The sequence below is a fragment of the Canis lupus genome, chromosome 36 (genome assembly GCF_048164855.1).
Source record: "Canis lupus baileyi chromosome 36, mCanLup2.hap1, whole genome shotgun sequence".
Taxonomy (NCBI): domain Eukaryota; kingdom Metazoa; phylum Chordata; class Mammalia; order Carnivora; family Canidae; genus Canis; species Canis lupus.
In genome coordinates, this window is record NC_132873.1 from 14609011 (window position 1) to 14630339 (window position 21329).

Consider the following 21329-nt stretch of genomic DNA (forward strand, 5'->3'; position numbering starts at 1 on the left):
TGAAAATGGTGTGTGTGTGTGTGTATTAAAGTTTTATCTGTCAGATTAGAGATAGCCCTGAAGTAGTTAGAGTAGAAATGATAAAGTGTTAGCAATATGCTTTCAAATATTGCAGCCAAAACAACCAATAAAAAGCCAGAGTCAGAGAGGGGCGGGAGGTAGGAAACAAGAATAGCGGAGACTTGATTTTTGCAGCTGAAGGATCAGTCCCTGGGTGTTTGTTTTACTCTTTTACATGCTTTGGAGTGTGTTTGAAATTTTCCATAATAAAATGTCTTAAGGAGTTTGAACTTTACTGGATAACACTAGGGAACTTGTGAAGGGTTTTGGGCCGGGAAAGGGGGTGTGGGAAGGGCTGTGAGTGACCCTGGTAACAGCACGTGAGATGGCCCCGGAGGGAAAGAGGACTAGAGGTGGGAGCCCATCTGGACCTGGATTAGGTCTTAAAGGTACAGCTTTCCAGTTATAAAATAAAAAGTCATGGGGATGTAATGTACAGCATGGCAACTACAGTTAATAATACTGTATTGAATATTTGGAAGTTGCTAAGAGAATACACCTTAAAAGTTCTCATCACGGGGATCCCTGGGTGGCTCAGCGGTTCAGTACCTGCCTTCGGCCCAGAGCCTGATCCTGGAGTCCTGGGATCAAGTCCCACATGGGGCTCCCTGCATGGACCCTGCTTTTCCCTCTGCCTGTCTCTCTGCCACTCTCACTCTCTCTCTTTGTGTGTGTTTATCATGAATAAATAAATAAAATCTTAAAAAAAAAAGTTCTCATTACAAGAAAAAAATGTTTTGTAGTTATGTATGCTGACGGGTGTGAACTAGACTTCCTGTGGTGATGATTTCAAATTATATGCAGATATCAAATCATTACATTTGTATACATTTGTATACTTAAAACTAATATAATGTTATATGACAATTGTACCACAATAGGAAAAAAAAAAACAAACAACCCAGACCTCGATTAAGGTGGTGGCCATGAGAAAGGAAACTTTTCTGAGAACAGATAGAGGAAACAATAGCAAAAGAGGAACTCTGGCAGATTGGCTGTACCAAAGTGGCAGTACACATGATGGGGAAAGTTCCCTTCTTCCTCTTCAGTAAATAGCAGTCATTGTCCCTAAGCCATGGCACTGACATTACAGGACTTGGAGAAGAGGAAGAAGAAGACCTGCAGAGGAACTGAACCAGGTCTTCATATTAGTCAAAGTGTAAAGCAATGGGGAAATGAAGAATTCAAGGGGGTGGTTTCCCTCTTTTTCCTAAGGGATTACTCGTGATTTTGAAATTTTTGGGTATAGTGATTCATTTTGATCATCCTTTCCTGTTTTGTTGAGAAAATGGTCATAATCTTTGTCAGTGGTCTCTTCTGAATCATTTATGATATTGGTTAAATAGATTTTATATTACTCATTTGTGAAACTGAACACTTTACAATAATGATGTGAGGTTAAATGAACTGAAATGATATGGTCTAGGGATATAAAAATTGAGCTGTAAATTAATGATGAACTATAAATTACTGATTTGTCAGTAGTGCAAATATTAAAAACAAACTTTCGATAGAAATAGAAAGTTGGGCAGCCCGGGTGGCTCAGCGGTTTAGTGCCGCCTTCAGCCCAGGGCATGATCCTGGAGACCTGGGATCAAGTCCCACGTCGGGCTCCCTGCATGGAGCCTGCTTCTCCCTCTGCCTGTGTCTCTGCCTCTCTCTCTCTCTCTCTCTCTCTCTCTCTCTCTCTCTGTCTCTGTGTCTCTCATAAATAAATAAAACCTTAAAAAAATTTAAGAAATAGAAAGTAGCCTTTGTTAGAGACTAAAGAGAAATGGTAGTTCTTGAGCTCTCTAGAACTCAAAGACCATTAATACTTCATACAGGAAATATAGTAAGACCCTCCAGAGAGGAATATGCACACCACAGGATAGCTTTCTGATCACGTATGCTCTCTTCTTGATTGTTCTTTTTCAAGAAATTAATGGTACAACTACAGCCTATAAGTATGGGTCATTTCCTATTATCAACACCAGTCTCTTCTGGCTCAGTTTAACATACCTATTTAGGGAGGGCCAAGCCAGGTGGGGGCAAAATCTGGAAACACAATGCATTCTCTACCCTTACTCTACATCAAGAAAGTGAGGGGGCCTTTGAACCACCTAGGCAGGACTTCTCACTCTGTCCACCCAAGCTGGCATCTACCACCCTGGCTTGGACAGTCAGAAAGAGATGAGTTTTTAGTTGAGTTTGCTGCTGGCTTGGGCCCAATTAAAGTAGAATTTCTAATTCATGCTAGCTGTTGTAAAAAGCTCTAAGGGAGGAAAGAAGAGAAAAATTCCTAGCTAAAAACAGAAAGGTGGTTTTTATTTTACTAAGGGATACATAGCTGAGCCACGGGGTCACAAGACAGATGGGGATGGAGGGATACATGGTTACAAGTCTTATTATGGAAAATAGTGAACTACCATCAGTGCTTGATGAAAATGAGAGGGGGAGAGGTAGCAGCAGTGTTTCTAACAGCACTACCTCCCTTATTGCATTATCAGAAAAGATAGATAACTGAGAATAGGCATCCATTATCTCTCTCTACAAAGGGATTAGTGTAGGTTGCAAGAAATTAATGGCTTTTGAGTTATCACAGAAATACTAATGAATGTCAGGACTAGAGATGTAAAGCAGGTAAAATTGGCTTTTCTCTGTCTCATTTCTTTCCTTTTCTCTTTTAGTTTGCTATTTTAAGATCTAGATCTATGTTACCTTTTTTTTTTTTTTTTTCCTTCAGCCAAGATCAGAAATCATACACTTTGGGAGTGCGATATGTCTTCTTTAGGGAATGACTCAATTAGTTTGTGACCGTCTCTGATGTATCTTAGCAAAGAAATTGAGAAAGGATGAAATGAAAATCTCTACCAGAGAGGGGTGCTGCCTTTTGCATGGATTTATAAAAAGTATAAGGAAGTCTCCCAAATGATAGTCTCCTTCTATTAAAGTACTCAACTTGTATACATTGCAGCTAATCATTGATTAAAGATGGCATGACCAGATAAACTAGTGAAACGGGGAGGGAAAAAAGTTATACCTATTATATGTTGGGTATTGTGCTAGGAGCTATATTTCTCATTCAACAAGTACTTTTTAAGAGCCTACTATGTCCTAGGCATTGCATTATGTGCTGTGATAGAAGGATGACAAGACAGACCTCTCCTCTGTCCTCGGTGGAGCTTACAGTCCAATGGGAAGGACAGACTTTTTTTTAAAAACTTCAAAATTTATTTTATTTACTCAGAGATTGAAATAAACTATTATAATATAGCTTGACAACCCATCAGAGAGGAATAATAGGAATACTACCAGTTACTGACCCAGGGCCATGTCTTTGCAGGTGAGGGATTGGGGGAGTCAGGACAGACTCTGTTCCTGGAAGAGAGGATAAGGCTCTTCCAGGAACCTAAGGCTAAGTGAAGGATAAATGTGTGGTAGCTGGTGGAAGCAGTGGGAAGGAACATTGTAAGCAGAAGGAACAGTACAAGAGCATCCAGGCTCAAGAGGTGTGAGAGAACTGCTATGTAACCAGAGACCTAAAACGAGCTAGTTGAGTCAAGCCTGGGGAAGTGATTAGAAGACAGAAGGCTCATGAACTGGCCTTGAAGACTATTGGGGGAGGTCTGAGAAGCAGGAGTCTATCAGTAGCACACTTCATGCTCTGTCCTTTCCATTGACTCTTCCTGGCTTTCCTAACCCAAAGAAAGGTAAGAGTATTAGCAAGGAGTTAGGTCAAGTGATAGGAGGAATATTCTCTCTCATGTATTTGGTACTCTGTAGAATGTTACCTAGAAAACATGAAATCCTGGGGAAGTGCAGGTGTTTTGTGGGCTCAAGGGGGATAATCCCAGTTATTCCAGTATTTCTGTTTTCCACTCAGGCCTCTGCATGTCACACTGACATTGCAAACCACCCACCTCTTACGCTCATGATTCTACCCTTGTGAAGTTCTTTAGACCTGAAATTTCCCCCCAGTTACATCTTGTCATTTGTAAACTGTACTGCTTCTACTGTGTTTGCTTTGAACCAGAAAGATCTGATCTCTTTGGTTCCTTGCATCTGCCTTTTCATCTCATTGAGTTCACTCATATGCATAAATTAATACACATTGCTTCTCTCGTCTTGTTGTTTTTTCTTTCTAGAACACAAGCAGGCATTCCCAAACATTCTGAAGAAGGGATACCTGGAGATTAGGAAGGACCATGACAGTTACTGGCAAAGCTGTTACGCAGAACTTTCACCCTACAACTTATACTTCTACAGCCTTGACAGCAGTGGCAATCAAGCCCTCTATGCCACCTACCAGCTTTCACACTTCCAGAGCATATCTGTTTTGGGCAATCTGGAGGCCAGGCTGGTGGATACCGTTCTGTATGACAACACCCAGCTGCAGTTAAAGGCAGAGTCACCATGGGAGGCTTTGGACTGGGGGCAGAAGCTTTGGGAAGTTGTGCACGCCGCTGTGCCTGGTTACGTGGGACGGCAGGACGAGTTGGCAAACTCACCAGGGCTTGGTCATCACGTTGACTGTACACAGAATCATTGTTTACAGAAGAAATCCAGTGAGCTGTTTGCGCCATCACCTGTCTTGGATAGCCCCAAACAATACCAAAACATCATCAAATCAGGGACGCTGTACAGGCTAACTGTCCAAAACAACTGGAAGGCATTTACTTTTGTGCTGAGCAGGGCCTACCTTATGGCTTTTCAACCTGGCAAGCTAGACGAGGATCCCCTGCTAAGCTACAATGTGGACGTGTGTCTGGCTGTCCAGATGGACAACCTGGACGACTGTGACTCTTGCTTTCAAGTCATTTTCCCCCAAGATGTCCTCCGCCTTCGTGCTGAGACCCGGCAGAGGGCCGAGGAGTGGATGGAGGCTCTGAGAACAGCAGCCAATGCAGCGAGAAGTTCAGAGCAAAACCTGCAGGTCACCCTGAGGAGCAAACCCAAGGATCAGATGGGTGGGCATGAACTCAGGAAGAACAAACGTCAGTCTGTGACGACCAGCTTCCTCAGCATTCTGACAACTTTGTCTTTGGAACGAGGACTCACTGCTCAGAGTTTCAAATGTGCAGGTATGAAGCGAATTTTTAGTCTAAAGCTTATTAAAGACCAATCCTGAATCCTACAATTGGAATTCGCTTTAAAAATCCCTCAGTGGGCCAGTGACAGCTACCTCTTGTTTCAAAAGCATCTCTCCTTCAAGGAGTTCGCTACATCAAAACATCTGTCTTCATGCCATGCTGGTGAAGTAAGCAGAAGCAGATAGGATATACCCCACTGAGTCAAAATGACTTAGCTAAAGCATAACCAGACTAGAATTTAGGTTTCTTTTGTCTGCTGCGATTCCATTTCCTCTGTCTTCTTAAGAAGGTCACTGGGAATGTGGATGTCACAAATTGTCTCAAAAGAGACATTCACACCCAAAGTTGACTGCTTGAGACACTTCTTAGGGAAGAAAAATGTCCATAGTCAGTAACTGTCATTGATCATGACCTTGTCAAATCCTGTTAAGGTAGAATCTAGAAAGTCAGCCTTGACAGAAAATCTGGAGGTGGCTAACAGCAGGGTGGATGATGATTCAACAGATGACCTCTGAGTCACAGTGGGCCTGTGCTTCATCCCCGGGGAAACTGGGGCTTCTGGAACTGCTGTGGAAGGGTGAGGCGCAAAGTAGAGTTCAAGGCCGATCCTCTGTCATTTCTTCAAACCCTGTTACTGCTTCTCTGCCCTACCTCCCATTCCTTGCACTTTCCCCCAACCAGTACTCCAGGCAGAATAGAACCCTCACTAAACCAAATCTATATATCTACTATAAACTAAATCCAGTTATTTCCCTTTCACTAAACCCCACAATACAGGACAAGAAATTTATCCTGAAGGTAAATTTACCATGAAGGTCATTTTTTTTTTTTTTTTTTTTTTTTTTTTTTTTTATTTATGATAGTCACAGAGAGAGAGAGAGGCAGAGACACAGGCAGAGGGAGAAGCAGGCTCCATGCACCGGGAGCCCGATGTGGGATTCGATCCCGGGTCTCCAGGATCGCGCCCTGGGCCAAAGGCAGGCGCCAAACCACTGCGCCACCCAGGGATCCCCCATGAAGGTCATTTAATCGGAAACCTGATTTGGAAGATTCTAATTCAAGCATATCAGATTTAAGTATGTTATTTTAAAAAGAATGGGATGCCCACTACCAGCCAAGACCAAATTTTCTATTTTTGCTTGACATTTTTGGTCTTGAAAGCCAAATAGTCGGGGCCCAATGAAAATTTCCATTTAGGTTAGTTGTAAAGATTGCCTTTTCTATTGAAAAATAATATAACTAAAGAGGGGATTAAGTGAATCATCCCTGCTTTTTCTGGAGGGCCTCAGTGACCATGAAGCAGAAACTTGCAGGGTTGGGTAGGGGAGACCAGCAACATTGAGCCAGTAAGGAAGTCATACTAGGTGAAACGCATGTATCTGCAGGCATGAATGACCTTGTGTTAAGTCAGCCAGCTACTTTTTGCAAGATGGTTTTGAAATAAAGGAACCCTTGCTTTACCACAGCTTTTAGAAATTACTGACATTTTAATGTCTTATATTAGTACATATATTTTCAAAGTTCAGTCATTCAACAATAATTTGTTGATGCTGACTCTGAACATTCTGGAATTCTGATACACTTCCATGGCTTTGGATTGCTGATAGGGTCAACAAATCTGTAGTAATATTGGAATCAAGGAGAATAGCTCACCCTCAAGGTAGAGACTGGAATAGCTGAATTGGAAAATTTTCTAGTAAACAGAGGCAGAAAAGTCTGAGGGATTACATAAGGATTGACACCTAGTTGGCTCCTAATTTACCTTCCTCTCATAAGTTTGCTTCCTGATGAAGTGTGCACTGCCCACATTCTGGACTGTATTAGCAGTGTATCTAGCACTCAGAGGAAGGAGAAATACAAGTAGAGGTAGCGTTCAGCAAGTCCATCACATCTAGCAGTCAAAGAAATGAAAAAAGGAAGAAGACAAGGAAAGGTGAGTAGAAGAGGCAGAGAGAAGGAAACTAAGTAGAAAAGAATAGGGAAAGGATTACCGAATGGGCAGGGATAGAACTTTTTGGCAGCTGCTTTAGGTTCCATTAAGATATATTCCTTTGCTGTCTAAATGTCCTCACTCATTTTGGCCCGGTTCGGACAATAGGTTAGGGATGAGGGTGATAGAGAATCCAGGAGGCAGGAGAATGAAGTCTAAAACTCATTTGCTCTGCTCAGCTTTTACCTTCATGCTTTGGTTTGGAGTTCTAATAAGGTACATGTAGGTTTCTAATCTGAGGTGGGGAGAAGTCAATCTAATTTGTGTAGTATGGCAGATTCCAAAGTAGAAATATTTTATTTAACTTTAGTGCCCTTTAATTGGAAAATGCTACATTTGATTGCTTTGGGGGTACACATGGTTTACCAGGTTGCTTTTCATTTTCCTTAATTGCAACACGGAATATTGGTTTCCTACCCCAGGTAGGAATACTTCATCTCCTGTAGGGGGCAGAGTCTCAAAAGAAAAAGGCTAAAACTTTTTAAGCAAACCTCTGAATGTTTTTAAAATTACTTGGGAGGTTCATTAAATTGAAGATTATTTTAGCAGATGGAACTTTAAAAATTGATCTGTTTCTCACAAACATAATCAATCTAAAGTGGATGTTTATTCATTTAGTTTTGTGTCCCCTGAATTTTCATCCTTGTAAAAATACACATTTGGTGAAAAAGCTAGTAGCATAGTATGTTTACCTTATAAAATGTCAAAATGCTTACTAAATTGTTTTTAGTTGAACTTGTCGTTAATCTGTTATTTTAAGGAGAAGCTAATCCAGAATATTTATTTCATGGTTATAGTGAGTGTCTTCAGATTGTAAGTTTTTACATCCACTTAGTACCTCCTTCTTTAAATATTTTTTGAGGATTTATTTATTCCCTTTAAATATTTTCAATGAAAAAACTTTAAAAGTGGACGATTGCACTGAGGAGCTCTCTATTATGATGTCATTTAGTTGCTATCCAGTCGAGATACAAATGTTGGCTTTTATATCTACAAAATAGTGCGGTTGGCCTTATGTCACTAAACTCTGTAGGTGAAGAATTTTTGATATCCTTTTTGGAAATTTAAAGAGCCCCTGCAGAGAAAATGGAGCACGACCATCCCAAAATGCCTGAGGTTATGGTTTTGAAAACACATGCTTATATATAACTGTGTATTTCTTAACATGTGCTTGAACTTTTTATAGTTGTATTTGATCATGTGTGGTTCATTCCATGGCTTCCTCTCCAGCTACACTGCTGCCTCATCCTAGGAAGCCTTGCAGCCACAATGGTTGTCTTGTTGTTCTGGAACCTACCTTGGTCATTCTTGCCTGTAGGGCCTTTTCACATGCATTCCTTCTTCCTGCAAACAATGCCTTTGGAAATGAAGTTCTTTCTTTCTACCATTTATTGTGTGTTGAGTTTCTGCCTATGTGCCAAAAACTCAGGTGCACCGAGAAGGCCATGCTGCAAGAAAGCAGACATGGTCCTGCTCTCATGGAACTTACAGTCTGCGAGGGGAACCAGACATTAATCAAATAATCACATCAGGAATGCCAAATGGCCACTGTGACAAAGCTAGGTGGTGGCAAGTAGAACTATATGAAATAGCAGCTATTCAGTCATTTTTGACTGGCAAAAGGAATTTGATAGGGTTGAACTGAACATGTGACCCTGAAGTCACAGAAGGTTCCTGAGCAGAGAGGAGCATCTGATGCAAGTGGTATTTCAGAACAAGTAATTTGGTGCTGGTTTAGTATAGCTTTTCAGGAACACCTCTGTAGAAGAAGAAAATGAGGTATGATTCTCTAGCAAAGTTACTGGTTGTAATTCAAAATTTGGTTTGGCAATGGGGCATTTGTGGTATCAAAATACTAGTACTAAAACATGATTATTCAACTTATTAAAATATTTATGAAGTATGTACCTGTAAGTGGTTCTAAATAGGGTTGCTCACAAAAATGTTGTATAAATTAGATCATAAGGCAACAGCCCTGTTTTCTTCAGGAATTAGACATGTGTACATACCTATTTCCCTTGACTAGATACAAGGTTTTCTTGGCATAAATATCTACAGCTATTTTTCATGTAATTTCCCAGCAGTCAAGAAACCTACCAATTGAGTACTATAATAAAAGGGCCCAGGGCCTAGTTTTAGGTGCCGTAAGAGTTGCAAAGCTCACTGTTGAAAGCGTTGTTACTGCTTTGTAATCTGGGAGTGATATCGGATGGCCACTGTGGGACAGTGTTCCTGATTCTGGACTGAAGTTGAATAATGTTAACAGAAGAGACAGCAAGAAAAATAGTGAGCTGAGGGGATCCCCTCTACTATTTTCACACTGTCAGTTTTATGGTTTTACTCCCTTGGCTGCTGTTTAACCTCTTGGGACTGCTGTTGGTAATTACATCTCTCTGGCATTAAGAGCTTTTGCTTTCCTTTTTTCCCCCAGCCCTTGGGAGGAGTAAACCCAAGAGTGGGGGGGGGAGTTTTGCTGTGAATTCTTCAGCCATTTAGTGCAAATTCCTGTAATTACCGGCATTGTGTCCTCCTTGAATGGCACATAATACAGCAGAAGCCATTCCTAATTGAGACCTTACAGGAGGTACAAATCCTCTCTTTGTTCAGCCTGACAAATTAGTGCCAGAAAGTGGCAGGGTCCGAGTGGGAATCAAAGGCAAGAAACACAAAGATGGAACTTAAGGCTACAGTAATAACCCTCTCTTGTCCTGAAGGGAAAAAAGGAATGACCAAGGAAAAATGAAGGTTGTTTTTTTTTTGTTGTTTTGTTATAAATTCCCTTGACATGACAGCACCTCAGGGCTGCTCTATTTATTTAGCAAAAGTGATTAAATAGTAATACAACAGGGCTGTCCATTGTTTCCCCGGGTGCCCCCACCTCACAGACCCCTGCTGCCTCGGCTAATTGATTGACAATGAACCTCTGATAAAGAAGTATGTTGTTAGGACCTGAGGAGAGAGGAGCATTTTTCCCCCCCTCGCTTTGTGTGTGTGTGTGTGTGTGTGTGTGTGTGTGTGTGAGAGTGTGTGTGCGCGCGCGCACGTGTACACACAATTTCAATTTTGTTTGAATTCCACTCTAGTTTTTCTTTGCCCCCGCCCTTTCTCCCTCCTTCTCCCTCCTTCTCTCTCCTTCTCTCCCCTTGCCTTTTCCCCAGAGCTTTTCGGAGGCTGCTCCCAGCTGACACAAACAGGTAGACAGGAATTAGCACTGTAGTGCAGGCTTTTGACAAGTTTATGTTGGCAGCAAACTTCCTCCTCTCCCCCTGCTCCATTTAAGACAGAATGGTGGTGTGAGAGGAGAGAAAAAGGGGAGAGGGGCTGATTGTTGGTGTGTTAGGGTCACAAAAGTTTTTTGGTGTTATTAGTTTCTCATTTGTGAAGATGGATGTCTGAAACTAGTCTCTGAACTAAGATTTTTCTTTTCAACTGCTTACTCAACTTTTTAAAAATCTGCGCACTAATAACATTTACACGTTGGGATGAGGGTGGCTGTGGAGTAAGAAATAACAATTTGAATGATTTCATCTCCCTTCAGTTCCTGAGAAGCCAGGATTGGCTATTCAAGGGTGGACTCTGGCTGCTGGTGGTGTAACTCAGTACCCCCGGGATGCTGAAAGTTGTGGGAAGATGACTAGTGGCAGATAATTAATAGCTGCTGGTTATATATGCTCTACTAGCTAAGCAGAAGCTAAATCCCTAATTTAACTCCGTCACAGCTGCAAAAACAAATCATTTCAAGCCCCTATGAAAGCAAAATATATTGAACAAACAGTATCGACCTTGTTAATACCGCATGGCATTTCATGTGATAAATGAGGGTGTCTTTCTGGCAAAGGCCTGTTTTATGACATTGTTTAGACATCAAGGATACCTTTACCCTGGTAATACAAGCATCCCTGATAGAAAGTATGGAGTGGTTAATTATTCATTAAATAGTTGCCAGTCTGGAAGTAAGCAATATTTCTGAGTTGGGCATAGTTACTTACTGGCCTCAGAATAAATCATGCAGAATAGCAATTCTTAAGAAAAAGAGAGATTGAATTTAGGGGCTGATTATGCATATGAGAGTAGGTAAAGAAAGATATGTAGGTTTTTAAGGGCCAAGAAGGGAAGTTGTATATTATGTTCTTCTAGCATAGCCAAAACCTGTTTTGATTCTTATGTGAAAAATTAGGGGATCCTCTAGCAGCCAAAGTGTAAGATCTGCTAAGGAAAAAAGGTACAGAAATAAAAATAATTGACTTTCCTTGATATCTCCAATTCCTACCTTTAGTACTATTTTCAAGTTTGTCTTTTACTTTCTAAAAATGATAGTAAGGTGAAGATTTATTTGAGTTAAGGAATAGGCAGGTAGCTAATTGGAGAAGAATATGACAATAAAGAAAAGCTTATCCCTCTCGAAACATATAAACAGCTTGGATAAAAGAGAAATATTTTAATATTTAATATTTTAGTTTATTGTTGCTTTCTTACCCTTGTATTATCTGTCATTTTGTTTTTTAATGTATTGGGTTGTTGTCTTATGGAGAAGTCTCCTGTGTGTGTGCATGTATGTGTGTCCTGACAGGCAAAGTTTTATTTTTATTTCCCCAGCCTTGAATATGACCATGGATAGATTGTTGATAGTAAAATCTTTAAGTGGAGTTTTGGTGAAATGTTCATTTCTGCAAGCATTCATTAAACCCCTCATGTGTGCCACACACATCTCTGCCAGGCACCTTGGGATATGAAAATAGGAGTAATATGTGGGCTGTACTCTTCAAAGACTTATAGAACCCCCTCCAAGAGGATTTGGGAACTTGAAGGGGGTGAGCAGGAGAATGTGACTGGGAGATAGGGGGCTAGGCTGTTGTGGTCACTGTCTTGGAGACCAGGGCATCCCCTCTCTGCTTATGCTAGAGAATCCCTGTTGTAGAGAATTTGAAAGCTAAAGTAGTGTCTCTTCCCACTTCTCCATTTCAAACTTCATCCTGAGATTTCCTATAGAATTAAACTCAGGGAGATCTCTTTGGCTTTTACTACCCATCTATCCAAGATAAAAATTGAATTTCTGTTATGTGCTTAATGTGTAGTAGGTACTATGGGAGATATAAGTGAAGCATAGATATGATCTGGGCTCCCAGGACTTTGTAGTCTGGTTGAGGATGCACAAAGGAAAATGAGGGGTTACTAGACAGGTCCATGCCTTATGGCACTTACTGTTCAGAAAAATTATCTGGGTTTTTTTTTTTTTTTTTTCCCCTCTTCTGGGGACGGCATCTGTAGGTATTCAGAGTGGTCCAGAGTTCGACATATCCAATACAGCCTCTAATACAACTAGGCTGTTGTGAACCCCCAGTAATAGAATCGTTTAGCTTCATACCAAGAAGGTTGGGAAAGCACCAAATTCCGTATATGATGTGTGCCCAGGCTGACTTAAAGAATTTCACGCTGTGAGACCTATAGGTCTTACCAGGTTTTCTAAAAAAACAAAACAAAACAAAACACATCAGTGAGGTGGTTCCACGTGTGCTAAATGTGTTCATGACAAGATCAAGCATGCTTTCCTTACTGGGGAGCAGAAAATTAGAAATTGTTAAAGGCACAAGGACAGAATCACAAAGCTAAATAAAAAGAAAAATGAGTAAAAAAAATCAAGACTTCTTCTGTTAAAAAAAATTAAAATTAAAAGAAAAAAGAAAAGCATTTGGCAAAATCCTCAAGACAGAGAAGTGTGGTATTCAGAGATTATAGTTCTGTCATTTTGTGATTGATTGGCATCTTTACACAAGGATTATTGACCAGTGGATCCCTATCAGTCTAGAAGGTGGTTGGTAAAGATACATGATAATAATGAGAATGAGCATCACTTAGTAGCTAAGATCAAGGACTCTGGAATCAGACTGGGTTTCCAGATTTGCTATTCACTGTGTGACCCTGTGTACTTACTTGACCTCTCTGCATCTCCATTTTTTTTAACCTAAGATGTGAGAAAATAATAAAATCCACCTCATAAATTTGTAGTGAGAATAAAATGAGGTAAAATGGCATGGGACAGTGCTTGGCACAGAGTAATTACATATCAGAATTAGTTCCTTTTATTATTTGTCTCCTGGATAAAGATATCATGGGCATACTTATCAGATTTGCAACTTGCACAAAAATATGTTAAATGACAGTATCCAGATTCTGAAACATAAGCTAGAGAAATGGACTAAACAAGATGTGACTTTAGTAGGGATAAATAGTCCCATGCTTATATTTAGAAAATCAGCTGCAAAGATAGAAGGCCCAGGATGCTTGATCTAATAGTAGCTCATGTGTTTATACAAATGAGGCAATGGGAAACCAGAATCTATACCACTGTGTTTACTTCAAAAGCATTCACAAAACAGGTCCAGAGAAAGAAGACATGTCCTCACTGTGTTCTGCCCTCGCCAGATCACATCTGGAAACTTCAGTTACAACTGTTGCTCTTAAAGAACAAACTACTACATCTTTTGACACGTGATAGGATGGTGAACCATGCCGCGCACATGTAACCAAAATAGGAAGGACACTAGTGTTGTCCCCATATTTTTGAAGGCTGCCACTAAGAAGAGAAAATAGACTTACTCTGGGTAGCTCCACCAGACCAAGGGAACAGATATGTCCAGATTGAAGTGGATTTCCCTTATTTAAGATTTGATGGCCAGAGGTGAAAATCAGTAGTGTCAAGAGCCCTGGCCAATGAGACTGGAAGAACTGGAATTGTGACCTCAAGGCAAGACACTTGTCTGAGCTACAGTTTTCTCATCTGCAAGATGAAGAGATTTATTAATTCAGTCCTTCTGCAAATGTTTGTGGAAGCCCTACTGTGTTCTAAACACTATGCTTGATGCATAGTGAACAGAATAATCCCATTATTTGCCCTCACAGAAATTGAAAATTGGTGGCCAAATGAGTAATTATAGCACATAATTGAACTCAGAGGTCTTTGAATTTCCTTCCAGCACTTCCATCTGTCTGGGATATTTTAGAAGGAACAGCCTTGCTCTATATGGTCCCTTTTATCTCTCATTCTGTGGTTCTTTGAATGTCTATAGAAGATTAGAGAAAATTAGATTAATGTGATCCCTCCATTTAAACTTCATTTAATAAGTAAATCCTTCCTTTGGGAAAGGTATTTTAAACCAGTAGAAATATCACTTGACTAAAAAGATAGGAGATGGGAATCTTTTTCCTTGACTCTGATGTTTATCAGTGGATAAATTTGCTTTTTACTCTTTTTTGTAGTCTAAATGTTTGAGTCTAGGAAATGATTTTAGATAAAAATAAATGTACATTAAGAATCTGAATACATGCTGAAGTAGTAATATGACTATGGAAGAAGATAGTTATATAGTTTGGGTTTTGAACTGTTTCACATTCGAAAATTCAGAGAGATTTGATCACTTTATATAAGTAGGCTGTTTGATTTTATAGGATATAAATTTGCTTTTTGATTTATTCCTGGTATCTCATCATAGAAGTCACATGTTGGTCTTTGATATGTTTCAGAAGAATAAAATCATTTTGAATTTCAGAAGATATGGATCTTTTGATAGACCTTCCTGAACTTCATAGGCCATAGCTGTGCTATCTTTTTTTTTTTTTTTTTTAAAGCTGTTCATTTCTCCCAGTCTTTGTTGCTATACTTTGGTCTGGAAAGTTCTTGTCCCTTTTTGTAGCTTCCTTTATGGTTAACATTGTTCTCATCATGTGTTCATTTCCAGTTAAACTTCTAAAGTAGGTGTTAATGTACTATTGGACCCTGCATTGAGTTAATAGTTTCTATTTACTGACCTCTCATTGAGACAGAAATTGGTCTAAGTGTGGTTTTAGGATAGACTAGGGATATCCTACCAAGGGGTAGGCCAATATTCTTTTAATTTCTAGCTAAGTTCCTTGAAAAACAGCTTTTCATGGACTCCTCTAAATGTAAGAGGTTTTCTAAAATTCATTATACTGTCTAAAAGCAGAAACGTACTTAAGTGAAATGAGCAAATGCATCCCTAGATAAGGAAATCTAGTAATAGAGTAATGTTAATTTATTTCTTGCAATAATATTTTCATCCAATCATTCAACAAACAAGGACACCATGCAGTTCCAGAAATTGAAGTGTGGGAGTAAACTAAAAGTTAATTTTGCAGTAGAAAATATGACTGAATGCAGGTTTTGTTTTTTAATTGCAGTATAATTGACATACAATGTTATGTTAGTTTCAAGTGTACAACATATTGCTTATGCAGGTTCTTATATCTCGAAATATGTTAACACGGAAAATGTTTTAATTAAATCACATTAATAAGAAATAAAGAACATAAAACTCCTTTCCATATTTCAGATGCCGAATGGAGTAGGCCTGCACAGCAGTGAGCCCTGAGGTCATGGGTGACAGGGAGAGTTCTGGGTTGTTTTATATTATGTTTTGTTGAAGACTTTTGGGTGTGAAAAATACTTTATACTCTTAAAGACTTCTTTACAAGCCTCCTTGACTACCCTACTCTAATTCCCCAAGTAGAATTGAACATTTTTCCTGCATGAACCTACCCTCCTCCAGTCTCCTGGACTCCTGTCATGGTCCTATATGTCTGACTTTTTTGAAGGCAGGACCCCAGCACTTTTCAGAGTGATCAGAGCACCATTTTCATCAGAATCTGGAGAGTGGTGAGGGGAGACATGGCTGGCTGGACACTTCCATAGACCTGTTGAAGTCAGGATCTCTGGAATTGGGTCTGGAGATTTTTTTTTTTTTTTCAGATTTTATTTATTTATTCGTGAGAGAGGCAGAGACATAGGCAGAGGGAGAGGCAGGCTCCCTGTGGGGAGCATGATGTAAGACTCGAGCCCAGGACCCCAGGATCACGACTTGAGCCAAAGGCAGACGCTCAACTACTGAGCCACCCAGATGTCCCGGGTCTGGAGATTTTAACAAACTTTCCAGTTGATTTGCATACATAACAAAGTTTGAGAAACCAATTCCTAACTCATAGAATGTTCTTAGCGAATGAATCAAGCCTTACTTCAGTTTTCTCTAGGTAATGTAAGCACATTCTTTTAACTGTTTCTTCTACGTATGTCTAACATTTTAACCATTGAGATATCAATCTGCTGATAATCTCCAGGTTTCCATGTCTTCCTTACATTCTGGAAACTACCATGGTGTTCTAATAAGGTTCCTACCTAAGGTGAATACAAATGAAGAAAAGAGATTTGTTCAAGTCCTTTACTCACATTCTGGCTTCCTTTTTAATACATCCTAATGTTATGCCTAGTTTCTATTTTAAACCTGATAAGCATATTTAGTATTTGAATGTTGAGATAGCTTTTACTCCCTCATTTCTTTGCTAGGTCATCTTTCACCTAAACAACTACAGTGACCTCCAGCCAGTCTTCTTCCATTCTAACCTTTCCCAACCTTGTCTTACTGTAAGTGAGTGTGGTCTTATTACAATACAGATTGACCCCAGTAGATCTTTTTACAGACCCTTCCTTCAGTGGCTTTTCGGCACATATTTTGGCATGAAGACCAGGATCCTTAAAGTGACCTCACATGATTTGACTCCTGCCTACTTCCTCACCTTCAGCTCTTCTTGACACTTCCTCCCACACACCAAGTCCAAGCCACACTGACTTCACTCTGTTCCTCAAATACTCCACTTCCTTCCCACTCCCCTCAGAGCCTTCTCGTGTGCAGTTGCCTCTCCCTGGAATATACCCACCATCTGCCCTACCTCAATTCTTTCTTTAGGTCACTACTTCAACATTACTTTCTCAAGAACACCTTCTTCAACCAACCCCCCAGACTGACTTAGGACCTATTTAGCTCTCTCCTTTGTAATGCTGGTTTAGTACCTCTTACTCTAGCACTTGTCATAATTGATATTGTGTCATTTGTGTAATTATTTATTTAATAGCTGCCTCCTCCACCTGACTTCAAATGCTATAGTGACCTGTGTTTTCTTGTTTATTGCTGTCTCCCTAGCTCTGCATCTGGTACACAGTAGATATGTACTTAATAGTTTTAGTCATCCTCTGTTTTGAGTCCTTCCTCCCTACTCTACTGTCTTTTCTAGAAATATTAGGTTGGAGTCATCTGCAGATATAATTAACATGTTCTCTACTTAGTTATTTAGGTTGTTTAATAATACTAGAAAATGATGGATCCAAAACCTATCCTTTTGGAAAGCCAGTTATGATCTTTTTTTTTTTTAATTTTTTATTTATTTATGATAGGAGAGAGAGAGAGAGAGGCAGAGACATAGGCAGAGGGAGAAGCAGGCTCCACGCAACGGGAGCCTGAAGTGGGACTCAATCCTGGGTGTCCAGGATTACGCCCTGGGCCAGAGGCAGGAGCTAAACCGCTGCGCCACCCAGGGATCCCGGAAAGCCAGTTATGATCTTGAAGGTTTCCAGGGACTTTTTAAAAAAATTTTGACTATGTGGGGTGCCTGGCTGGCTCAGGCAGTCATGTGACTGTTGATCTTGGGGTCATGAGTTGGAGCCCAACGTTGAGTGTAGAGATTAGTTAAAAAAATAAAACTTAAAACATTTTTTCTTTACTATGTAACCTTTTAGAGCCTTTATTATACTGACTATGAAGTATAAATATGCAACATTTCCAACTTAATTGACCTCTTTGCATGACTAGCATTCCTCAAACAAATGGTGCAGACTCCTACTCCAGGCACTGTACCATCAGAGTTTCCTCATATATGCACATGTTATTTCAATCCCAGCTGGTGTACTGCGATTTCAGTTCTGGTACTAACTACCCACAGTTAACACAAACCCCCCGAATTAAGGACTTGATCCTTCACAGGACTGCTCCAACTACAGATCCCCGCCACAAGTTCAGGGCATCCCCAGGCCACTCGCACTCCGACTAACTAGCTACAAATTTGGGGGTTCCCACAACCCTCTCAGGTTAATAATTTGCTGGAACAACTTACAAGTCCAGAAAGCACTATACTTATAATTCTATTTTATTAGAAAGGATATAAGTCAGGAACAACCAAATGAAGAGACTCAGAAGGCAAGGTCTGGGAGGGTTCCAAATACAGAGCTTCTGTGTTCTCTGCCCATGGAATCAGGGCATGTCACCCTTCCCACACATCAATGTATTCATCAACCCGGGAGTCCAACAGAGTTTCAGTGTCCAGAGTTTTTATTGGGGTTTCATTATATAGGCATGCTTGATTGAATCATTGACCTTGTGATTGAACTCATTCTCCAGCCCCTCCCATTCCTTCCCCAGAGGCCAGGATCCAAATCCTCCAATCAGGGGTTGGTCCTCCTGGTGTCTGTCTATCTCAAGCTGTATAGTGGCCCACCATGAGTCACCTCATTAGCACAAAGTCAGTTATGGTCCAAGAGGCTCAGGAATAATAAAGACCCTTGTATCACTCAGGAAGTTCCAAGGGTTTTAAGAACTCCCTGCTAAAATGAGGGACAAAGATGAAACAATTCTTTATTATACAACAGTGCACAGCAAAAAATGGAATCTGGATGAAAAGAGGATAAGTGATATATGTGGCTACCCCTCGGAGAAGGAGGAGGCCTTGGCCTGTTTACCTTGTTCTCTCATTTCCAGTCTGCTAATAGTGGGTGCCTTCCAGCACTGCATTCACTCAGGAGGGAAGATTTTGGTGGTATCTTCCAGGGTCTTCCTGGAACTAAGCAGCTTCAGAAACAGCCAGGAAACTGGCTGGCTCTGGTTTGCCCAGCCTGGCTAAAGCCCTCCCAGGGTTGTAGGATGATGTGTACATCCAGTGACTTTGTGATCCCACTCTCTTTTTTTTTTTTTTTTTTAATTTTTATTTATTTATGATAGTCACAGAGAGAGAGAGAGAGAGGCAGAGACACAGGCAGAGGGAAAAGCAGGCTCCATGCACCGGGAGCCCGACGTGGGATTCGATCCCGGGTCTCCAGGATCGCGCCCTGGGCCAAAGGCAGGCGCTAAACCGCTGCGCCACCCAGGGATCCCAGTGATCCCACTCTCTAACCCAGATATACTCTCAAATCTTGGCTTAAAATAGAGAGTTTCTTTTTAAGTAGATATTTTAAAGGTTACCAGCAAAATTTCACTTATTAGCTTTAGCTAATTTAGCATATGTTAGATACCACTTCTAGAAGGGAACTAGGATTCCAAAACTAAAGACATGCAGGCTTGTGTGAATTTCCAACAGATTGAAAATCACATTCTTTTATTATTTCCCAGCTTTATTGAGATAATAACTGACAAATAACAATGTGTTAGTTTATATCTACATTGTGATGATTTTATATATATATATAATGAAATGGTTGCCACAATTAAGGTTTGTAAAGACATCCATCATCTCACATAATTAATATTTTTTTGTTGTGAGAACATTTAAGATTTACTCTCTTATTAACTATCAAATATACAATGTAGTATTCTTAACTATAGTCACTATGCTGTACATTAGATCCTCAGAACTTACTCATTCCACCCACCCCCCAGCTTTTTTGAGATAGAATTGGCATATAACATTGTGTAAATTTAAGTTGTACAGTGTGGTGATTTGATATACATATAGATTGTAAAATGATTACTATAAGTTTAGTTAACACATCCATCACCTCACATGGTTACCTTTTGTGGGTGTGTGTGGTGAGACTTTTTAAGATCTACTCTCTTAGAAACTTTCAGGTGTATAATAGAATAGTCACCATGCTGAAAATCACATTCTGACCAGGTATGTATCTCTGCCAGGGGTTGTATCTTGCTAATTTTTTCAGTGAAGTAAGTAAATCATGTGGGGCTGAAAGCTTTCCAGAGCTTTACTGAAAATAATTTCCTTGTCAAATCACCAAATCTGTATCTCTGACATAGAGGATAGACTTAGTTTGAAATTCTTGGTTTCTTTCTGCATCTTTATCAATAAAGATATTTGTAACCCCCAAGCTTTTAGAGACTAGACAAAATAATAGATTCCCATGATTTGGTGGCTAGGAAGCATCCAGACTCGGTGGATAAGTAATACATTAGGAGAAGAGCTTGGTCTTCTGTTTATAGCCTGCCACTGATTTATTATATACCCTCAGGCCAGTCTTTTTATTTAGTCTTGCAGGTCAGCATCTTCAACACTCTAATTTGAGGGAAGATTGAACTGCCTTGACTATGTGCAATTCAAATGTTACAAAAGATCACCTGAACCAAAAGTGCCAAATTTTAATTCAGTAATATTGTACATCACTACATTTTTTCCCCCAGAAAATATGGGAGAGGTTCTTGGATGAGTGGAAGCCTTATTGTGGCCTAATAATGGATGGGAAACCTTTAGGAAAATAGTGTTATTCATCCATTGTTAAGGTGAAGAATTTTAACTTAATGAAAGGTGCCTGGTAATGCAGAGGGTCTCCTTGTAAGCCTCTGAGCCCAGCTTTCCTGTACAATCCCCATCTCAGTGACCCATCACCCACTGCCATGCATGCTTGGGTTACCTGATTGCCTTCCTTCTTCCTTCCCACTCCCATTGGTACATGTGATGTCTGAGCCATGATCCTTATAGAGGCCTTACAGGGTTAATGTATCATTCCTCTTCATTCTACTTCCAGGGGTCAGGAAGGTGGAGATCAAAGTATTGCATGTATGACTTACCAATCACACTTATTATATAATGGACCCCTAAATTAGGGAGACTTATTCACATGGTCACAGCTGAAGTCCCAAAAGCCATGCCTTCTTGCCGTAGCACACAAAAAAACCTGCTTCCTGCAGGCCAGCCTGCACATGCCAGGGTTCTTCTAAATTCAGTAGTCAGATGCCTCATGTCTCCATCTGTGACAACGAAACCATGGGAAGATATGCTGGGAATACAACTCTAGGAAATTCCTTTCAAATGGCAACATGAGGACCAGGGAATAGGAGTTTCCCGCTTGTAGATATTTTTTTGTGTGTGTCTTGCCCTCTAACTCTAAATATCCCAATATAAAGGGGATCCCTGGGTGGCGCAGCGGTTTGGCGCCTGTCTTTGGCCCAGGGCGCGATCCTGGAGACCCGGGATTGAGTCCCACGTCGGGCTCCCGGTGCATGGAGCCTGCTTCTCCCTCTGCCTGTGTCTCTGCCTCTCTCTCTCTCACTGTCTGCCTATCATAAAAAAAAAAAAAAAAAAAAAAAAAAAAAAAAATTAAAAAAAAAATCCCAATATAAGGAGCCTGTTTTTAAATACTAAAC

The 21329-nt window shown here is 40.3% G+C and overlaps 1 protein-coding gene and 1 long non-coding RNA gene across 12 annotated transcripts in view; one reads left to right on the forward strand and one right to left on the reverse strand.

The window, feature by feature from the left end:
• PLEKHM3 (pleckstrin homology domain containing M3) overlaps positions 1–21329 on the forward strand; it is a 178235-nt gene that overhangs the window by 33361 nt on the left and 123545 nt on the right. For all 6 annotated transcript variants that reach the window (XM_072812672.1, XM_072812670.1, XM_072812675.1 and 3 more), the window contains exon 3: positions 4188–5123. In XM_072812672.1, the coding sequence (XP_072668773.1) occupies positions 4188–5123 (936 nt within the window). The remainder of the gene's footprint in view (positions 1–4187; positions 5124–21329) is intronic.
• Positions 18920–21329, reverse strand: part of LOC140625401 (uncharacterized) — a 141118-nt gene continuing 138708 nt past the window's right edge. For 5 of the 6 annotated variants that reach the window (XR_012024737.1, XR_012024736.1, XR_012024730.1 and 2 more), the window contains one exon: positions 18920–20933. This is a non-coding gene — a long non-coding RNA (uncharacterized lncRNA). Of the gene's footprint in view, positions 21243–21329 lie in introns of all 6 variants that reach the window. The other variant, XR_012024732.1, reaches the window with a different exon arrangement.